The sequence below is a fragment of the Aedes albopictus genome, chromosome 3, assembly GCF_035046485.1.
Source record: "Aedes albopictus strain Foshan chromosome 3, AalbF5, whole genome shotgun sequence".
NCBI classification, from domain to species: Eukaryota; Metazoa; Arthropoda; class Insecta; order Diptera; family Culicidae; genus Aedes; species Aedes albopictus.
The window spans coordinates 412,808,744-412,830,455 of record NC_085138.1 but is presented as its reverse complement, the minus strand read 5'-3'; the positions used below and the strand labels follow the sequence as shown (position 1 = coordinate 412,830,455).

The 21,712-nt window shown below is 46.4% G+C and overlaps 2 protein-coding genes across 7 annotated transcripts in view; both read right to left on the bottom strand.

The window, feature by feature from the left end:
- Positions 1-21,712, bottom strand: part of LOC109621323 (atypical protein kinase C) — a 340,341-nt gene that overhangs the window by 74,383 nt on the left and 244,246 nt on the right. The window lies entirely within an intron of this gene.
- On the bottom strand, positions 11,231-12,943 carry LOC109622234 (lipase 3). The gene is made up of 3 exons (XM_020076480.3): positions 12,438-12,943; positions 11,813-12,376; positions 11,231-11,747 (listed from the first exon to the last, which is right to left on the bottom strand). The coding sequence occupies exons 1-3, from the start codon at positions 12,597-12,599 to the stop codon at positions 11,253-11,255; spliced, it is 1,221 nt and encodes a 406-aa protein (XP_019932039.3). The 5' UTR covers positions 12,600-12,943; the 3' UTR covers positions 11,231-11,252.

Here is a 21,712-nt window from a genome sequence, read left to right as displayed (position 1 = left end):
TGCAAGGATTCTCCTCAGAATCCTGCAAGGATTCTCCTCGGAATCCTGCAAGGATTCTCCTCGGAATCCTGCAAGGATTCTCCTCAGAACCCTGCAAGGATTCTCCTCAGAATCCTGCAAGGATTCTCCTCAGAATCCTGCAAGGATTCTCCTCAGAATCCTGCAAGGATTCTCCTCAGAATCCTGCAAGGATTCTCCTCAGAATCCTGCGAGGATTCTCCTCAGAATCCTGCAAGGATTCTCCTCAGAATCCTGCAAGGATTCTCCTCAGAATCCTGCAAGGATTCTCCTCAGAATCCTGCAAGGATTCTCCTCAGAATCCTGCAAGGATTCTCCTCAGAATCCTGCTCCTCAGAATCCTGCAAGGATTCTCCTCAGAATCCTGCAAGGATTCTCCTCAGAATCCTGCAAGGATTCTCCTCAGAATCCTGCAAGGATTCTCCTCAGAATCCTGCAAGGATTCTCCTCAGAATCCTGCAAGGATTCTCCTCAGAATCCTGCAAGGATTCTCCTCAGAATCCTGCAAGGATTCTCCTCAGAATCCTGCAAGGATTCTCCTCAGAATCCTGCAAGGATTCTCCTCAGAATCCTGCAAGGATTCTCCTCAGAATCCTGCAAGGATTCTCCTCAGTATCCTGCAAGGATTCTCCTCAGAATCCTGCAAGGATTCTCCTCAGAATCCTGCAAGGATTCTCCTCAGAATCCTGCAAGGATTCTCCTCAGAATCCTGCAAGGATTCTCCTCAGAATCCTGCAAGGATTCTCCTCAGAATCCTGCAAGGATTCTCCTCAGAATCCTGCAAGGATTCTCCTCAGAATCCTGCAAGGATTCTCCTCAGAATCCTGCAAGGATTCTCCTCAGAATCCTGCAAGGATTCTCCTCAGAATCCTGCAAGGATTCTCCTCAGAATCCTGCAAGGATTCTCCTCAGAATCCTGCAAGGATTCTCCTCAGAATCCTGCAAGGATTCTCCTCAGAATCCTGCAAGGATTCTCCTCAGAATCCTGCAAGGATTCTCCTCGGAATCCTGCAAGGATTCTCCTCGGAATCCTGCAAGGATTCTCCTCAGAATCCTGCAAGGATTCTCCTCGGAATCCTGCAAGGATTCTCCTCAGAATCCTGCTCCTCAGAATCCTGCAAGGATTCTCCTCAGAATCCTGCAAGGATTCTCCTCAGAATCCTGCAAGGATTCTCCTCAGAATCCTGCAAGGATTCTCCTCAGAATCCTGCAAGGATTCTCCTCAGAATCCTGCAAGGATTCTCCTCAGAATCCTGCAAGGATTCTCCTCAGAATCCTGCAAGGATTCTCCTCAGAATCCTGCAAGGATTCTCCTCAGAATCCTGCAAGGATTCTCCTCAGAATCCTGCAAGGATTCTCCTCAGAATCCTGCAAGGATTCTCCTCAGAATCCTGCAAGGATTCTCCTCAGAATCCTGCAAGGATTCTCCTCAGAATCCTGCAAGGATTCTCCTCAGAATCCTGCAAGGATTCTCCTCAGAATCCTGCAAGGATTCTCCTCAGAATCCTGCAAGGATTCTCCTCAGAATCCTGCAAGGATTCTCCTCAGAATCCTGCAAGGATTCTCCTCAGAATCCTGCAAGGATTCTCCTCAGAATCCTGCAAGGATTCACCTCAGAATCCTGCAAGGATTCTCCTCAGAATCCTGCAAGGATTCTCCTCAGAATCCTGCAAGGATTCTCCTCAGAATCCTGCAAGGATTCTCCTCAGAATCCTGCAAGGATTCTCCTCAGAATCCTGCAAGGATTCTCCTCAGAATCCTGCAAGGATTCTCCTCAGAATCCTGCTCCTCAGAATCCTGCAAGGATTCTCCTCAGAATCCTGCAAGGATTCTCCTCAGAATCCTGCAAGGATTCTCCTCAGAATCCTGCAAGGATTCTCCTCAGAATCCTGCAAGGATTCTCCTCAGAATCCTGCAAGGATTCTCCTCAGAATCCTGCAAGGATTCTCCTCAGAATCCTGCAAGGATTCTCCTCAGAATCCTGCAAGGATTCTCCTCAGAATCCTGCAAGGATTCTCCTCAGAATCCTGCAAGGATTCTCCTCAGAATCCTGCAAGGATTCTTCTCAGAACCCTGCAAAGATTCTCCTTAGAATCCTGCAAAGATTCTCCTCAGAATCCTGCAAGGATTCTCCTCGGAATCCTGCAAGGATTCTCCTCAGAATCCTGCAAGGATTCTCCTCAGAATCCTGCGAGAATTCTTCTCAGAATCCTGCAAGGATTCTCCTCAGAATCCTACAAGGATTCTCCTCAGAATCCTACAAGGATTCTCCTCAGAATCCTGCAAGGATTCTTCTCAGAATCCTGCAAGGATTCTTCTCAGAATCCTGCAAGGATTCTTCTCAGAATCCTGCAAGGATTCTCCTCAGAATCCTGCAAGGATTCTCCTCAGAATCCTGCAAGGATTCTCCTCAGAATCCTGCAAGGATTCTCCTCAGAATCCTGCAATCTCAGAATCCTGCAAGGATTCTTCTTAGAATCCTGCAAGGATTATTCCCAGAATCGTGCAGGGATTCTTCTCAGAATCCTGCACGGATTCTTCTCCGAATCCTGCAAGGATTCTTCTCAGAACCCTGCAAAGATTCTCCTTAGAATCCTGCAAGGATTCTCCTCGGAATCCTGCAAGGATTCTCCTCAGAATCCTGCAAGGATTCTCCTCAGAATCCTGCAAGGATTCTCCTCAGAATCCTGCAAGAATTCTTCTCAGAATCCTGCAAGGATTCTCCTCCGAATCCTGCAAGGATTCTCCTCCGAATCCTGCAAGGATTCTCCTCCGAATCCTGCATGGATTCTCCTCCGAATCCTGCAAGGATTCTCCTCCGAATCCTGCAAGGATTCTCCTCAGGATCCTGCAAGGATTCTTCTCAGAATCCTGCAAAGATTCTCCTCGGAATCCTAACCCTGACAACTAACGCTAGTGTCCCAGTAATGACAGTGAGACCCCTCCTAAAGTACCCACGTGGTGTAATGTGTTTATGGTGGTTACCCAAAAAGTGCAATCTTTCAGCGCCTCCCGAAGGACCATCCGCGTCGTAGTCGGCATCGTCATCCAACATGGATCCATGAATCGTTCTCACGTAATGTAAACCATTTCGGGCGCAGAAACATCACTTTGTTCGTTCCCCTTTCACCGGGGCGTATTTCACCAGATTCCCGTTCCAACTACCAACTATGTATACGCCTACTAGAAAGGAAGTTCTGTCGGTCGGTCACTCCCTAGGCAACAAAAAAAACTGTATAATTTGATGCAACGGTTGTTCCCCAGAGGGTTGCGGCAGGAGGTGCAATAACCGAGAGAGGTCATGTACCGTGCCAAAATGTGCCACTAGTCCTTTTACATTGTGTGTAGTTGTCGCGGGAGTGGGACCTCCGAGCCTTAACGATGACGACGGCGGGTGTTATAGAGGATAATTAAAATGTGTAACTATGTGGCGACGGAAGGGTTTCTTTGCACCGCGTAACGGGTAGACAGACACACATGGGTACATTCCGAAATGAAAAGTGACCGACGACCACATAAATTCGAAGTTGTGTAACTTCAGTTGAATGGTTGGTATGCGATGTCGGTGGTTGAGGTTGTAGCAACTGCAACTGTTGTAGCAAGATAAAGGATAACAAGGGTTTTCACAAGGACGATTGAGTCTGTAAAAAGGCGATATGCAGCAAACTCATGTAATGACCCCGTCGAGGCACCTTTTGAAAAAGAAAACAATCGTTTGAAGACTGGTTTCGCTGGTAGATCTGAAGGCCGTAACTCCAAGGTGTTTTTTGGATTTAGTTGCTAGAATGTGCGTTGAACTCAACACATTATTTATCTCAGATTAACGAACCTCGTGAATTAATGCCGGTATCACTAATGGATACCTGTTTATCTGCAGCTCTATACTTCAGAAAGTTCTTGGATGTTCTAGGACGGTCTTTCTCAAACTTCTTTATCGACGCGTGTATTCGTTATCGGGCTGGTGGGTCGCAATTCATAGTTTGAGAAAAGTTCTTGAACATTCTTCTTTGTGGATCTTATCTCGGGAGCGGTGCGTACTGAGTACACGCACCATGAAAAATGCACGCTTGTGATACACAACGCGAACGTAGTGCCGTTGCAGGTAGTTGGAGACACGACTGCTCGAGAGTTAAAGGCATAAAAACTATCAGAAAACGTGACGTAACCACTGACTAAGCTTGCAAATCTGAAGACCTGAGCTGCAGAAAGTTTCGGGTGACAGATCTTTTGTGTAAAACTCATTCCGTAACTCAGTTCAGTTCAAAGACTCTTGTGACTACCGTTTCAACAGAAGAACATGAGATTGCTGGTTAGCCTTGTAGAACTAAAGGTCTAAACTCCCAGGCGTCCTTGAATGATCTAGAAGATACATCGAACCAAATTTTCATTTATTGCAGCACTGTGAATTCGTAAGTGATTCGGCACTGTCCATAAACTACGTATTCAGACTCATTTTTGGCCATATCAGACCCCCACCCCTTCCTTGTAGACTTTTATCCATACAAAATTCTCGAAATTTCTGAGAAGCGTTAACTTTGGTCAAACCTTTCTCCCTCCTAAAAATCCACGTAGTTTATAAACGGATCCGTTCCATGATCACAACATGTTATATGATCACTGGTTACGCCTGTAGATAATAAGACATAAAGAAAGTTCCTGGATATACCTCTAACCTAATTTCAACACAATTCCGTTTTGTGAGTTTCTTCATGAACATCAACCGCTATAACAAAACATAACGTGAGTACTAGCAACGCTTTGTAATTATGCAGGTCTTTACTCCTGCAAGTTCTTGGATGATTTGGAACTTTTGTCAACCTTATGAGTAAAAAATCATCACCAAAAAGTATCTAGTTCGTACTGGTTACGGTTGTAGATCCGAAGGTATAAACTCCAGGTACCTCTTGGATGACTTAGAACTTCTGTATAACTAGTTTTACTTCGATTTAGTTCTTCGACTCCCGTGAGTACGCTTTCACAAAGCATCTTATGATTATTACCCACGGGTTTTGTTCGGAAGGCTTGAAATTCAGGCCTTATTTGATAATATTGGATGATCTGAATGATCCAGAACATTAGTTGAACTCAACTCAATTCTTCACCACAACTGTGTGGACTTCGTGAGTTGAGTTAATACCTCAATCACAAAACATTTCGTGGTCACTGGTTAAAAGTGTAGAAACCTATTATTCAGGGTTTTCCTGAGTAACAAAGAACAAACATTTAATGCTTGGTGAATCAAACGGCTTCGCTTTGTAAACATCAAGTGATCATCAATAGCAAATGTAAATCTGCAAATCTTTACTCCAGGAAGTTCTTGGATATTTTTGAACATTGGTCGAGATCAAGTCGCTGCGTCCTCTTTCAAGTCTTAAGTTCTATGATTGTTCTATGTTTAGAAGTATCCGAGAACTCCCTGGAGTTCAGGGCATCTGATATACAATTGTAATCAATGATCTATTGGGGCGTTATGAATGAAATCTATGGTGAAACACACAGCCTCATATAACTATGTGTTGTAAAGTGGCGAGTTCATTGCCTGTTTGAGAATCTCCAAGAACTTCCTCGAGTAAGGGTCATCGAACCTACGAGAGCTACTAGTTATATCTAAGAGCATTATGAATGAGATTCATACTCTTAGGGCTGCAGACATCTACGTCTCATAAAGAGATGGGTTCTATGGTTATACAGAGTTGTCCGAAAGCTGGGGTATAGATCGTCGGCTCTACAAGCGTAATCACTAATCAGTGATCTATCAGAGCATTATGAATGAAATTTATGCTTACACAGGCTCATGCAAGTATGTGTTGTCAAGTGGTGAGTTTATTGTCAGTTTGAGGATCTCCAAGAACTTCCTTGAGTATAGGTCATCGAATCTACTAACCCATTTGGTTATCTCTAAGAGCTTTATGACTAAGGTCCATACTCATACCTCGTGTAACTATGGTCGTAACACTAAGAAAAGTAAAGCAAAGTATGTATTTGTATTTGTATTTATTAGATTTGACGTAAACCTGGCAGTTATAAACTATTTTTCAGGTCAAGGAAAGTATGTAAAATAGTTAAGTTACTAAAGTATGTAACGCTTTGAAACGCTTCTTAAAACCACATTACACCTCCGTGGAATTCACCAGAGAGCCTCAGAAGCCCTCGAAACCCCTCTGAAATATCCAGAAACGCCCTGAAAAGCTTTGATACTCTTTGAAACGCCTCTGAAACCCTTATGAAACCTTCGTAAAGTTCACTTGTGAGTCTCTGACGCCCCCTTAACCCCTTCGGGACGACTTCTTTCGCCAACCTCGCCGCTGTAGAACACGTCAGCGACACGTCAGTGACCCAACCGTCCTGAAAGGGATAAACCATCTGGAAACCGCTAATAATTCCCGGAAAAGTGTAGAAATGTCTTAAAACGCCTTGAAACGCTTTAAAACGCCTCTAAATCATTGTGAAACCTCCGTGAAATTCACCTGCGAGTTTCTGAAGCCCCTTGAACTCCATGGAAACATTCTGAAACGCATTGAAATGCCTCTAACACCCTCACGAAATATCCGTAAAATTCACCCGAGAGCCTTTGAAGCCCCTTACAACCCCTCTGATATCTCCAGATACGTCCTGAAACGCATTGGAGCGCCTTTAAACGCTTTGAAACGCCACTTAAACCCCCATGGAAGTTCCACTAAATTCACCTGAGAGCCTCTGAAGCCCTCTGAAAAATACCTGAAACACCTTGAGACGTATTGAAACGCTTCTAAAATCCACCATGAAGCCTCCGTGAAACCCACCTGAAAGCCTCTTGAGCCCCCTAAAACCTCCTAAAACGTATTCAAACGCCTCTGAAACTCCCAAGATATCGATGTGTAACTCGCCTGAGAGCTTCTAGAGCTCCCATCTTCGGGGATTCCGGAGAGAATCCTTCCCGGATTCCGGAGAGAATCCTTCCCGGATTCCGGAGAGAATCCTTCCCAGATTCCGGAGAGAATTCTTCCAGGATTCCGGAGAAAATCCTTCCCGGATTCCAGTGAGAATCCTTCCCGGATTCCGGAGAGAATCCTTCCCGGGTTCCGGAGAGAATCCTTCCCGGATTCCGGAGAGAATCCTTCCAGGATTCCGGAGAGAATCCTTCCCGGATTCCGGAGAGAATCCTTCCCGGATTCCGGAGAGAATCCTTCCCGGATTCCGGAGAGAATCCTTCCCGGATTCCGGAGAGACTCCTTCCCGGATTCCGGAGAGAATCCTTCCCGGATTCCGGAGAGAATCCTTCCCGGATTCCGGAGAGAATCCTTCCCGGATTCCGGAGAGAATCCTTCCCGGATTCCGGAGAGAATCCTTCCCGGATTCCGGAGAGAATCCTTCCCGGATTCCGGAGAGAATCCTTCCCGGATTCCGGAGAGAATCCTTCCCGGATTCCGGAGAGAATCCTTCCCGGATTCCGGAGAGAATCCTTCCCGGATTCCGGAGAGAATCCTTCCCGGATTCCGGAGAGAATCCTTCCCGGATTCCGGAGAGAATCCTTCCCGGATTCCGGAGAGAATCCTTCCCGGATTCCGGAGAGAATCCTTCCCGGATTCCGGAGAGAATCCTTCCCGGATTCCGGAGAGAATCCTTCCCGGATTCCGGAGAGAATCCTTCCCGGATTCCGGAGAGAATCCTTCCCGGATTCCGGAGAGAATCCTTCCCGGATTCCGGAGAGAATCCTTCCCGGATTCCGGAGAGAATCCTTCCCAGGATTCCGGAGAGAATCCTTCCCAGGATTCCGGAGAGAATCCTTCCCAGGATTCCGGAGAGAATCCTTCCCAGGATTCCGGAGAGAATCCTTCCCAGGATTCCGGAGAGAATCCTTCCCAGGATTCCGGAGAGAATCCTTCCCAGGATTCCGGAGAGAATCCTTCCCAGGATTCCGGAGAGAATCCTTCCCAGGATTCCGGAGAGAATCCTTCCCAGGATTCCGGAGAGAATCCTTCCCAGGATTCCGGAGAGAATCCTTCCCAGGATTCCGGAGAGAATCCTTCCCAGGATTCCGGAGAGAATCCTTCCCAGGATTCCGGAGAGAATCCTTCCCAGGATTCCGGAGAGAATCCTTCCTAGGATTCCGGAGAGAATCCTTCCCAGGATTCCGGAGAGAATCCTTCCCAGGATTCCGGAGAGAATCCTTCCCAGGATTCCGGAGAGAATCCTTCCCAGGATTCCGGAGAGAATCCTTCCCAGGATTCCGGAGAGAATCCTTCCCAGGATTCCGGAGAGAATCCTTCCCAGGATTCCGGAGAGAATCCTTCCCAGGATTCCGGAGAGAATCCTTCCCAGGATTCCGGAGAGAATCCTTCCCAGGATTCCGGAGAGAATCCTTCCCAGGATTCCGGAGAGAATCCTTCCCAGGATTCCGGAGAGAATCCTTCCCAGGATTCCGGAGAGAATCCTTCCCAGGATTCCGGAGAGAATCCTTCCCAGGATTCCGGAGAGAATCCTTCCCAGGATTCCGGAGAGAATCCTTCCCAGGATTCCGGAAAGAATCCTTCCCAGGATTCCGGAGAGAATCCTTCCCAGGATTCCGGAGAGAATCCTTCCCAGGATTCCGGAGAGAATCCTTCCCAGGATTCCGGAGAGAATCCTTCCCAGGATTCCGGAGAGAATCCTTCCCAGGATTCCGGAGAGAATCCTTCCCAGGATTCCGGAGAGAATCCTTCCCAGGATTCCGGAGAGAATCCTTCCCAGGATTCCGGAGAGATTTCTTCCTAGGATAGAGAATCCTTCCCAGGATTCCGGAGAGAATCCTTCCCAGGATTCCGGAGAGAATCCTTCCCAGGATTCCGGAGAGAATTCTTCCTAGGATAGAGAATCCTTCCCAGGATTCCGGAGAGAATCCTTCCCAGGATTCCGGAGAGAATCCTTCCCAGGATTCCGGAGAGAATCCTTCCCAGGATTCCGGAGAGAATCCTTCCCGGATTCCGGAGAGAATCCTTCTCGGATTCCGGAGAGAATCCTTCCCGGATTCCGGAGAGAATCCTTTCCGGATTCCGGAGAGAATCCTTTCCGGATTCCGGAGAGAATCCTTCCCGGATTCCGGAGTGGATGTTGACCGGCACCGATACGCGATCCAGCGCGTACTCCGGCGGTGTTCGCTGTCCGTACAATCGCAGGTTCTTCGAAGGCCCGTGGTCAAAGGGCGCAAACTTCCGGGTCCAGATCAACTGGACGTAAAGGAGGACCTCCTTGACGGAACCGCCGGCAGGCATGGCCTGGTAGATTCGATCCACCCAGGACCAGTTCATGCCGACACTCTCGCCGTTCAGGAACTGGAAGTAGAGGTCCGAACAGATTCGGTACTCCTTCTGGCAGGCCTCTACCGTGACTTCGTTCGTGGAGTAAATTGCGTAGGCCGACTGCAGGGGGGATTCCGGAGAGAATCCTTCCCGGATTCCGGAGAGAATCCTTCCCGAATTCCGGAGAAAATCCTTCCCGGATTCCGTAGAGAATCCTTCCCGGATTCCGGAGAGAATCCTTCCCGGATTCCGGAGAGAATCCTTCCCGGATTCCGGAGAGAATCCTTCCCGGATTCCGGAGAGAATCCTTCCCGGATTCCGGAGAGAATCCTTCCCGGATTCCGGAGAGAATCCTTCCCGGATTCCGGAGAGAATCCTTCCCGGATTCCGGAGAGAATCCTTCCCGGATTCCGGAGAGAATCCTTCCCGGATTCCGGAGAGAATCCTTCCCGGATTCCGGAGAGAATCCTTACCGGATTCGGGAGAGAATCCTTCCCGGATTCCGGAGAGAATCCTTCCCGGATTCCGGAGAGAATCCTTCCCGGATTCCGGAGAGAATCCTTCCCGGATTCCGGAGAGAATCCTTCCCGGATTCCGGAGAGAATCCTTCCCGGATTCCGGAGAGAATCCTTCCCGGATTCCGGAGAGAATCCTTCCCGGATTCCGGAGAGAATCCTTCCCGGATTCCGGAGAGAATCCTTCCCGGATTCCGGAGAGAATCCTTCCCGGATTCCGGAGAGAATCCTTCCCGGATTCCGGAGAGAATCCTTCCCGGATTCCGGAGAGAATCCTTCCCGGATTCCGGAGAGAATCCTTCCCGGATTCCGGAGAGAATCCTTCCCGGATTCCGGAGAGAATCCTTCCCGGATTCCGGAGAGAATCCTTCCCGGATTCCGGAGAGAATCCTTCCCGGATTCCGGAGAGAATCCTTCCCGGATTCCGGAGAGAATCCTTCCCGGATTCCGGAGAGAATCCTTCCCGGATTCCGGAGAGAATCCTTCCCGGATTCCGGAGAGAATCCTTCCCGGATTCCGGAGAGAATCCTTCCCGGATTCCGGAGAGAATCCTTCCCGGATTCCGGAGAGAATCCTTCCCGGATTCCGGAGAGAATCCTTCCCGGATTCCGGAGAGAATCCTTCCCGGATTCCGGAGAGAATCCTTCCCGGATTCCGGAGAGAATCCTTCCCGGATTCCGGAGAGAATCCTTCCCGGATTCCGGAGAGAATCCTTCCCGGATTCCGGAGAGAATCCTTCCCGGATTCCGGAGAGAATCCTTCCCGGATTCCGGAGAGAATCCTTCCCGGATTCCGGAGAGAATCCTTCCCGGATTCCGGAGAGAATCCTTCCCGGATTCCGGAGAGAATCCTTCCCGGATTCCGGAGAGAATCCTTCCCGGATTCCGGAGAGAATCCTTCCCGGATTCCGGAGAGAATCCTTCCCGGATTCCGGAGAGAATCCTTCCCGGATTCCGGAGAGAAACCTTCCCGGATTCGGGAGAGAAACCTTCCCGGATTCGGGAGAGAATCCTTCCCGTATTCCGGAGAGAATCCTTCCCGGATTCCGGAGAGAATCCTTCCCGAATTCCGGGGAAAATCCTTCCCGGATTCCGGAGAGAATCCTTCCCGAATTCCGGAGAGAATCCTTCCCGGATTCCGGAGAGAATCCTTCCCGGATTCCGGAGAGAATCCTTCCCAGATTCAGGAGAGAATCCTTCCTAGGATTCCGGAGAGAATTTTAGCACTGTGAGCCTCGTAAATACAAACACGAATTTATCACTCACTAGTAATGTGATATAATGTTTAAAGGATGAATCTTAGCAAAACAACAGGACGGAACGAGTTCACCAAATTTTTTGTACAAACTTTGAACACTTCGAACCTCTTCGAACACTTTCTGTGATCCACAAATTGTCCAAGAACTTCTCTCCAATAAAACACTCAAACACAACCACGCACTCCCTATAACCCTATATCACCTTTATTCCGTTATCCACATCAGAACATCTTTGTACACCATCTCGTAAGCCGCATCGCCATAAATAAAGTCCGAATGCTGCAGCTCGTCGTACGGCCTCATCCGAACCCGCGGACTATTGATCAACCGAGAACCCAACCGCATCACCCCCACCGGATCCACAATCTTGTCCCGCAGCCCGTAGTGGATGTTGACCGGTACCGATACGCGATCCAGCGCGTACTCCGGCGGTGTCCGCTGTCCGTACAGCCGCAGGTTCTTCGAAGGCCCATGGTCAAAGGGCGCAAACTTCCGAGTCCAGATCAACTGGACGTAATGGAGGACCTCCTTGACGGAACCGCCGGCCGGCATGGCCTGGTAGATTCGATCCACCCAGGACCGGTTCATGCCGACACTCTCGCCGTTCAGGAACTGGAAATACAGGTCCGAGCAGATTCGGTACTCCTTCTGGCAGGCCTCTACCGTGACTTCGTTGGTGGAGTAAATTGCGTAGGCCGACTGCAGGGGGGATTGGATCGGTGAGAGGGTTTGTCGAGACATTTTGGGGGTTTTGAGGTACTCACCCGGAAAACTTTCGGGATCTTGGCAAACGGTAGAGCCAGGTAACGGTACCAGGTGTTGGAGACGAACGCTGCCGGAGCCATGGCGTCCAGCGCCACCAGTTTATCGTTGTATTCGGGTCGGGTCGAGAGCATGACCATGGCAACTGCTCCGCCTTCCGAGTAGACTACCAGCCGGAGTCTTGCTTGCTGGGTCTCGTTCAGGACCGTGTCGATCATCGCCGGCAGATCGTAGAAGCCGAATTCGTGCCAACTGTAGTCCCAGAACTCCTTTGAACAGGTACAGAACTTTTCGTGCTGATGCGAGTTCATCGTAGATCTGCTGTTCCCAAGCCACACGTCGTATCCGAGATCTACCAACTGGTAGGCGAGCGATCGACCCGGTCCCAGAACTAACCAATCCGCTGAGGAATGCATGATTCCGTGCTGTAGAAAGATCACTCCACGCGTTGAGTTCACCGCCGGCTGTTGATCGCGCCAAATCTGGTACACTTTTAGCACGTAGCCATCCTGTGTAACAACTCTGTGTGCTCTGCCCTGATAGCCATCCATTTCTAGTAGTTGATCCTGTGGAAGATCGCGTACTAGAAGTCTAGGTTGAACACTTATATCTACCGGATCAACTCACTGTTCGTTCACGATTCAGCGGCAACGAATCAAGCACAGCATTCAGAGGATCACACACGCAGTCGTTCCGTATTAGTCCATTTCCCAGTACAGAACTTCCGTAACTCAGCGTCAACAGCAGCGGCAACGCCAACTTCGCTGGATCTATCATCAGGAAGAACATCTTGGCATCGGGACGATCGAAAGGGATGCACCACACTTGGTCACAGTCACCGAAACACTAATGCCTAATGGTAGACACCTTGCCGTGATCTTTTCTAACACGCCGCACCGCGTTGTTCTCGCCGGGGCCAATTTGCAATTTACCCCGTCTATGGGGGAGAGAGCATTGCCGAAAAACCCGAAAACAAACAGCTCGAAATTGTGGTACGAGCGCGTGTAGGACATCGTGCACCCCTTGTTGGCGCTCTGGGGCTACCATATGGTGGAAGTCGAGCTCCCGATTGGATGGGAACATCAACATGCACAACTCAATTCTGTTTTATTATTTTCGTAACAACCAAGGAACTATTTACTCAAATATAATAAAAGAAACATCCTCAGCTCAGATATTCAGCTTTTATTATTATTAATAATTCGAATGTACTGATAGCCTTAGTAAATAGGACGCCAAATTTGAACTGACAATAATCTTGGTTCGAATCCCGTTCAAAACCAAACATTTTTTTTTTTAACTTTTAAAGAAATATGAATTAGATATATCTTACAAAACCAACTAAGTTAACATTTCGCCATTCTCTCTCAATCGAGTTCCCCGGCGGTGGTGGAGGATTCAGTTTGCGACGCGATGCGCGGCGCGGCGACTTCAGTCCAGTAGTGGAGAGAAAAAGCACGAGAGCGAGAGTGATGATGACGGATCGAATCGGTGCGCTGTGCTGCGCTGGCTGCTACTGTTGGACGAAGTGTAAACGGTAGATGAAGAATCGATCGGCGTCGGTAGAGGTAGCCGATAGAAACGGAGCCGGTTCCAGTTTCTAATTGTTAAGATTGGTTGGGTTACCGGTGAAGCTGGTTTTCGATCGCGAGAGGGGCTTTGGACGGCTTTGTTGTCTGAGTCTCTGCGTGTCTTAGACTCAGGTGGCTTTTTGTTTTTGGCTAGTCGGAGAATGTCACCGCGTTCTGATTAGAATCAGAATCGTGGGGATCCGAGTGTTCTGGTGTGATAAGCGGTTCCACAGTTTGAGGTGGAGATTGTGTTTTTGATTTAGTGATCGAGAAGATGGATTACCTTGGCAAGGAAGAACAACAAATCAGTTGGCCCAGTGTTTGTGCTTTGTGTGTTTTGAAAAAATGATTCTTGACATGATAAATCAGTCATAATGTGGAAGCCATGAAGGATTTACTTGAGAAGAAAAAAAAACTGAGCTTTAAAAATAACAGAAACTCTTCGTGACCCAGCAATAAATAAAATAGCCTGACCGTATTTTCAAGAAACAATGTACAAAACATAAGTAGTTTTGGCATGATCGTCAAAACTAATTACCTCTTACAAGAATTCAAATTATTTCAAAATAAATACGAATACCGAATGTTCAATAATGAATTCGCTGTAGATATTTTTTTCTAATATTGTTAATCTTTTGCGTATTTTAAGAATATCAAATCGAAAAACATTCGCTGCAGAATTCTCTCAGGATTCTTTACAGAATCCTCCCAGGATTCTCTGCCGAATCTTTGCAGAATCCTCTCAGGATTCTTTGCAGAATCCTCTCAGGATTCTTTGCAGAATCCTCTCAGGATTCTTTGCAGAATCCTCTCAGGATTCTTTGCAGAATCCTCTCAGGATTCTTTGCAGAATCCTCTCAGGATTCTTTGCAGAATCCTCTCAGGATTCTTTGCAGAATCATCTCAGAATTCTTTGCAGAATCCTCTCAGGATTCTTTGCAGAATCCTCTCAGGATTCTTTGCAGAATCCTCTCAGGATTCTTTGCAGAATCCTCTCAGGATTCTTTGCAGAATCCTCTCAGGATTCTTTGCAGAATCCTCTCAGGATTCTTTGCAGAATCCTCTCAGGATTCTTTGCAGAATCCTCTCAGGATTCTTTGCAGAATCCTCTCAGGATTCTTTGCAGAATCCTCTCAGGATTCTTTGCAGAATCCTCTCAGGATTCTTTGCAGAATCCTCTCAGGATTGTTTGCAGAATCCTCTCAGGATTCTTTGCAGAATCCTCTCAGGATTCTTTGCAGAATCCTCTCAGGATTCTTTGCAGAATCCTCTCAGGATTCTTTGCAGAATCCTCTCAGGATTCTTTGCAGAATCCTCTCAGGATTCTTTGCAGAATCCTCTCAGGATTCTTTGCAGAATCCTCTCAGGATTCTTTGCAGAATCCTCTCAGGATTCTTTGCAGAATCCTCTCAGGATTCTTTGCAGAATCCTCTCAGGATTCTTTGCAGAATCCTCTCAGGATTCTTTGCAGAATCCTCTCAGGATTCTTTGCAGAATCCTCTCAGGATTCTTTGCAGAATCCTCTCAGCATTCTTTGCAGAATCCTCTCAGGATTCTTTGCAGAATCCTCTCAGGATTCTTTGCAGAATCCTCTCAGGATTCTTTGCAGAATCCTCTCAGGATTCTTTGCAGAATCCTCTCAGGATTCTTTGCAGAATCCTCTCAGGATTCTTTGCAGAATCCTCTCAGGATTCTTTGCAGAATCCTCTCAGGATTCTTTGCAGAATCCTCTCAGGATTCTTTGCAGAATCCTCTCAGGATTCTTTGCAGAATCCTCTCAGGATTCTTTGCAGAATCCTCTCAGGATTCTTTGCAGAATCCTCTCAGGATTCTTTGCAGAATCCTCTCAGGATTCTTTGCAGAATCCTCTCAGGATTCTTTGCAGAATCCTCTCAGGATTCTTTGCAGAATCCTCTCAGGATTCTTTGCAGAATCCTCTCAGGATTCTTTGCAGAATCCTCTCAGGATTCTTTGCAGAATCCTCTCAGGATTCTTTGCAGAATCCTCTCAGGATTCTTTGCAGAATCCTCTCAGGATTCTTTGCAGAATCCTCTCAGGATTCTTTGCAGAATCCTCTCAGGATTCTTTGCAGAATCCTCTCAGGATTCTTTGCAGAATCCTCTCAGGATTCTTTGCAGAATCCTCTCAGGATTCTTTGCAGAATCCTCTCAGGATTCTTTGCAGAATCCTCTCAGGATTCTTTGCAGAATCCTCTCAGGATTCTTTGCAGAATCCTCTCAGGATTCTTTGCAGAATCCTCTCAGGATTCTTTGCAGAATCCTCTCAGGATTCTTTGCAGAATCCTCTCAGGATTCTTTGCAGAATCCTCTCAGGATTCTTTGCAGAATCCTCTCAGGATTCTTTGCAGAATCCTCTCAGGATTCTTTGCAGAATCCTCTCAGGATTCTTTGCAGAATCCTCTCAGGATTCTTTGCAGAATCATCTCAGGATTCTTTGCAGAATCCTCTCAGGATTCTTTGCAGAATCCTCTCAGGATTCTTTGCAGAATCCTCTCAGGATTCTTTACAGAATCCTCTCAGGATTCTTTGGCAAATCCACTCAGGGATTCTTTGCAGAATCCTCTCAGGGATTCTTTTCAGAATCCTCTCAGATATTCTTTTCAGAATCCTCTCAGGGATTCTTTTCAGAATCCTCTTAGGATTCTCTGCCAAATCCTTTCAGGATTCTTTGATACACCCTCTCAGGATTCTTTGCTAAATCCTCTCAGGATTCTTTGCAGAATCATCTCAAGATTCTTGGCAGAATCCTCTCAGGATTCTTTGCAGGATCCTGTCAGCATTCTTTGCAAAATCCTCTTAGGATTCTTTGCAGAATCCTCTCAGGATTCTTTGCAGAATCCTCTCAGGATTCTTTGCAGAATCCTCTCAGGATTCTTCGCAGAATCCTCTCAGGATTCTTTGCACAATCCTCTCAGGATTCTTTGCAGAATCCTCTCAGGATTCTTTGCAGAATCCTCTCAGGACTCTTTGCAGAATCCTCTCAGGATTCTTTGCAGAGTCCTCTTAGGATTCTTTGTAGAATCCTCTCAGGATTCTTTGCAGAATCAATACTCTCAGGGATTCTTTGCAGAATTCTCTCAGGATTATTTGCAAAATCCTCTTAGGATTCCTTGCCGAATCCTCTCAGGGATTCTTTGCCGAATACTCTCAGGGATTTGCAGAATCCTCTCAGGATTCTTTGCAGAATCCTCTCAGGATTCTTTGCAAAATCCTCTTAGGATTTTTTGCCGAATCCTCTCAGAATCCTTTGCAGAACCCTCTCAGGATTATTTGCAGAATCCACTCAGGATTCTTTTCAGAATCCTCTTAGAGATTCTTTTCAGAATCCTCTAAGGGATTCTTATCAGAATCCTCTTAGGATTCTCTGTCTCTCTTGTCAGAATCCTTTCAGGATTCTTGTCAGAATCCTTTCAGGATTCTCGTCAAAATCCTCTCAGGATTCTCGTCAGAATCCTCTTAGGATTCTCTGCCAAATTCTCTCAGGAATCTCGTCAGAATCCTCCCAGGAATCTCGTCAGAATCCTCCCAGGAATCTCGTCAGAATCCTCTCAGGATTCTAGTCAGAATCCTCTCAGGATTCTAGTCAGAATCCTCTCAGGATTCTAGTCAGAATCCTCTCAGGATTCTAGTCAGAATCCTCTCAGGATTCTAGTCAGAATCCTCTCAGGATTGTCGTCAGAATCCTCTCAGGATTGTCGTCAGAATCTTCTCAGGATTGTCGTCAGAATCCTCTCAGGATTGTCGTCGGAATCCTCTTAGGATTCTAGTCAGAATCCTCTCAGGATTCTCGTCAGAATCCTCTCAGGATTCTCGTCAGAATCCTCTCAGGATTCTCGTCAGAATCCTCTGAGGATTCTCGTCAGAATCCTCTCAGGATTCTCGGCAGAATCCTCTCAGGATTCTCGGCAGAATCCTCTCAGGATTCTCGGCAGAATCCTCTCAGGATTCTCGTCAGAATCCTCTCAGGATTCTCGTCAGAATCCTCTCAGGATTCTCGTCAGAATCCTCTCAGGATTCTCGTGAGAATCCTCTCTGGATTCTCGTGAGAATCCTCTCAGGATTCTTGACAGAATCCTCTCAGGATTCCTGTCAGAATCCTCTCAGGATTCCTGTCAGAATCCTCTCAGGATTCTTGTCAGAATCCTCTCAGGATTCTCGTTAGAATCCTCTCAGGATTCTTGTCAGAATCCTCTCAGGATTCTTGTCAGAATCCTCTCAGGATTCTTGTCAGAATCCTCTCAGGATTCTTGTCAGAATCCTCTCAGGATTCTTGACAGAATCCTCTCAGGATTCTTGACAGAATCCTCTCAGGATTCTTGACAGAATCCTCTCAGGATTCTTGACAGAATCCTCTCAGGATTCTTGACAGAATCCTCTCAGGATTCTTGACAGAATCCTCTCAGGATTCTTGACAGAATCCTCTCAGGATTCTTGACAGAATCCTCTCAGGATTCTTGACAGAATCCTCTCAGGATTCTTGACAGAATCCTCTCAGGATTCTTGACAGAATCCTCTCAGGATTCTTGACAGAATCCTCTCAGGATTCTTGACAGAATCCTCTCAGGATTCTCGTCAGAATCCCCTCTGGATTCTCGTCAGAATCCCCTCTGGATTCTCGTGAGAATCCTCTCAGGATTCCTGTCAGAATCCTCTCAGGATTCCTGTCAGAATCCTCTCAGGATTCTTGTCAGAATCCTCACAGGATTCTCGTTAGAATCCTCTCAGGATTCTTGTCAGAATCCTCTCAGGATTCTTGTCAGAATCCTCTCAGGATTCTTGTCAGAATCCTCTCAGGATTCTTGACAGAATCCTCTCAGGATTCTTGACAGAATCCTCTCAGGATTCTTGACAGAATCCTCTCAGGATTCTTGACAGAATCCTCTCAGGATTCTTGACAGAATCCTCTCAGGATTCTTGACAGAATCCTCTCAGGATTCTTGACAGAATCCTCTCAGGATTCTTGACAGAATCCTCTCAGGATTCTTGACAGAATCCTCTCAGGATTCTTGACAGAATCCTCTCAGGATTCTTGACAGAATCCTCTCAGGATTCTTGACAGAATCCTCTCAGGATTCTTGACAGAATCCTCTCAGGATTCTTGACAGAATCCTCTCAGGATTCTTGACAGAATCCTCTCAGGATTCTTGACAGAATCCTCTCAGGATTCTTGACAGAATCCTCTCAGGATTCTTGACAGAATCCTCTCAGGATTCTTGACAGAATCCTCTCAGGATTCTTGACAGAATCCTCTCAGGATTCTTGAGAGAATCCTCTCAGGATTCTTGACAGAATCCTCTCAGGATTCTTGACAGAATCCTCTCAGGATTCTTGACAGAATCCTCTCAGGATTCTTGACTGAATCCTCTCAGGATTCTTGACAGAATCCTCTCAGGATTCTTGACAGAATCCTCTCAGGATTCTTGACAGAATCCTCTCAGGATTCTTGACAGAATCCTCTCAGGATTCTTGACAGAATCCTCTCAGGATTCTTGACAGAATCCTCTCAGGATTCTTGACAGAATCCTCTCAGGATTCTTGACAGAATCCTCTCAGGATTCTTGACAGAATCCTCTCAGGATTCTTGACAGAATCCTCTCAGGATTCTTGACAGAATCCTCTCAGGATTCTTGACAGAATCCTCTCAGGATTCTTGACAGAATCCTCTCAGGATTCTTGACAGAGTCCTCTCAGGATTCTTGACAGAATCCTCTCAGGATTCTTGACAGAATTCTCTCAGGATTCTTGACAGAATCCTCTCAGGATTCCTGACAGAATCCTCTCAGGATTCTTGACAGAATCCTCTCAGGATTCTTGACAGAATCCTCTCAGGATTCTTGACAGAATCCTCTCAGGATTCTTGACAGAATCCTCTCAGGATTCTTGACAGAATCCTCTCAGGATTCCTGTCAGAATCCTCACAGGATTCTTGACAGAATCCTGATAGGATTCTTGACAGAATCCTCACAGGATTCTTGACAGAATCTTCAAAGGATTCTTGACAGAATCCTCAAAGGATTCTTGACAGAATCCTCAAAGGATTCTTGACAGAATCCTCAAAGGATTCTTGACAGAATCCTCAAAGGATTCTTGACAGAATCCTCAAAGGATTCTTGACAGAATCCTCTCAGGATTCTTGACGGAATCCTCACAGGATTCTTGACAGAATCCTCTCAGGATTCTTGACAGAATCCTCTCAAGATTCTTGACAGAATCCTCTCAGGATTCTTGACAGAATCCTCTCAGGATTCTCGTCAGAATCATCTCAGGATTCTCGTCAGAGTCCTGTCAGCATTCTCGTCAAAATCCTCTCAGTATTCTCGTCAGGATTCACTCAGGATTCTCGTCAGAATCCTCTCAGGATTTTCGTCAGAATCCTCTCAGGATTCTCGTCAGAATCCTGTCAGAATTCTCGTCAAAATCCTCTCAGGATTCTCGTCAGAATCCACTCAGGATTCTCGTCAGAATCCTCTCGGGATTCTCGTCAGAATCCTCTCAGGATTCTAGTCAGAATACTCTCAGGATTCTAGTCAGAATCCTTTCAGGATTCTCGTCAGAATCCTCTTTAGATTCTCGTCAGAATCCTCTAAGGATTCTCGTCAGAATTGTCACAGGATTTTTTGAAGAATCCTCTCGGGATTCTCGTCAGAATCCTCTCAGGATTCTTGTCATAATACTCTCAGGATTCTCGTCAGAATCCTCTCAGGATTCTCGTCAGAATCCTCTCAGGATTCTCGTCAGAATCCTCTCAGGACTCTCGTCAGAATCCTCTCAGGATTCTCGTCAGAATCCTCTCAGGATTCTCGTCTGAATCCTCTCAGGGTTTTCGCCAGAATCCGCTAAGGATTCATATAAGAATCCTCTCAGGATTCTCATCAGAATCCTCTCAGGATTCTCATCAGAATCCTCTCAGGATTCTTCCTAGAATCCTCTCAGAACTTTCAGAATCTTTTATGGAATTCTAAAGAATATTTTTATGATAACTATCTGAATCCGCTCAGGATTATAATTGGAATCCTTTTAAAAGTAGCTGCGGAATCCTCTCGTAGTTCTCTTCAAATCATCACAAAACAAATCGGGCCACACATTCGTGTAAAGATCTTGATCCAAAAACAAAACAATTGCCTGGCCATCATATTATAGCCGTCAATTAATGTACGAGCACTGAGGCCTCGATATCATCTACCATCTTGAGGATGCATTGCAACACAATCAATTGCGACCGCCAAAAAGTGCAATATAATAATTGATGCACTTTGCCTATAAACGCATATCTCACGTTTTCTATCATCTGCGCGGAGTACTTCCTTCCTTTCCGCACGCTCATCGCAACCATTGACCATCTGTATAGGTATGTTTTTTGAGTTTGTTGGAAGGTTGGAATAACCTTTGCATTTTGCTTGCTCAAGATGCTTCCGTTTGTCCAAGTCCTATTTTCATTACATCAATGGGCTTAAGCTTGATTCATTACGCTTGATTTTAATTCGTAAAGCTGATGATCACTATTAGTGTAGAATAATGCCGTGAGTTCGAGAACGTAGAGGAGAAATATTACAATAAGGCAGACAATTCTTCGAATTTAAGGTCAATGATGTTACGGGTCTTGCCCCTCACCCGGCATACCCGAGATTTTTTTGTAAACTTTCTTGACATTTTTGGGCATAGACTATCATCATATCAACACGCAATTCACAGAGAATGCTCTCAGTCAAACACTGTGTTAGTGATTATAGAACACTTAGCTAAAAAGCAGGCTCTTTCCTAGTTGAGCCTTCTCAACAAGAACAGGTAGAATAAGAAGAACTAGACAAACACAAAAAGTATATCACAAGATCAGGACGATAAAATCTAGATCTTGTTGTGGGACGTGATGATCGGATTCAAGTGGATTGGCATCGTTGCGCGCGTTGATTGAATGACAATTTGCTGCGGTTGTCCATTCTGCTAATAAGAATTCGATCCATACTGAGATCCAATGCGTGCTAGCATGCTAGGTGTCAACCCACGGTGCTGGTCATCGATTGCGTATCAAACCGATCTTATTTGCATATTGTCTTAACGGAGCGCGACAACATAACCCATCAATGTCATTACATTACATTCAAGAGATTTTGCATGTGCTGTTTTTTCGCCAAGGGTTTGAAGCACATTTGATCGGTTCAGTTGGCGAACAAATTGTGTGCCCAACGATCCATGCAGCATCTTTGGTACCACCGATCGGCACCAAAGATGCCGGGTACTTCACCCATCACAGACATCACATATTAAGTCAAGTTCAAAACCTTGCACCTGACGACGACAGGCTGACTGCCTG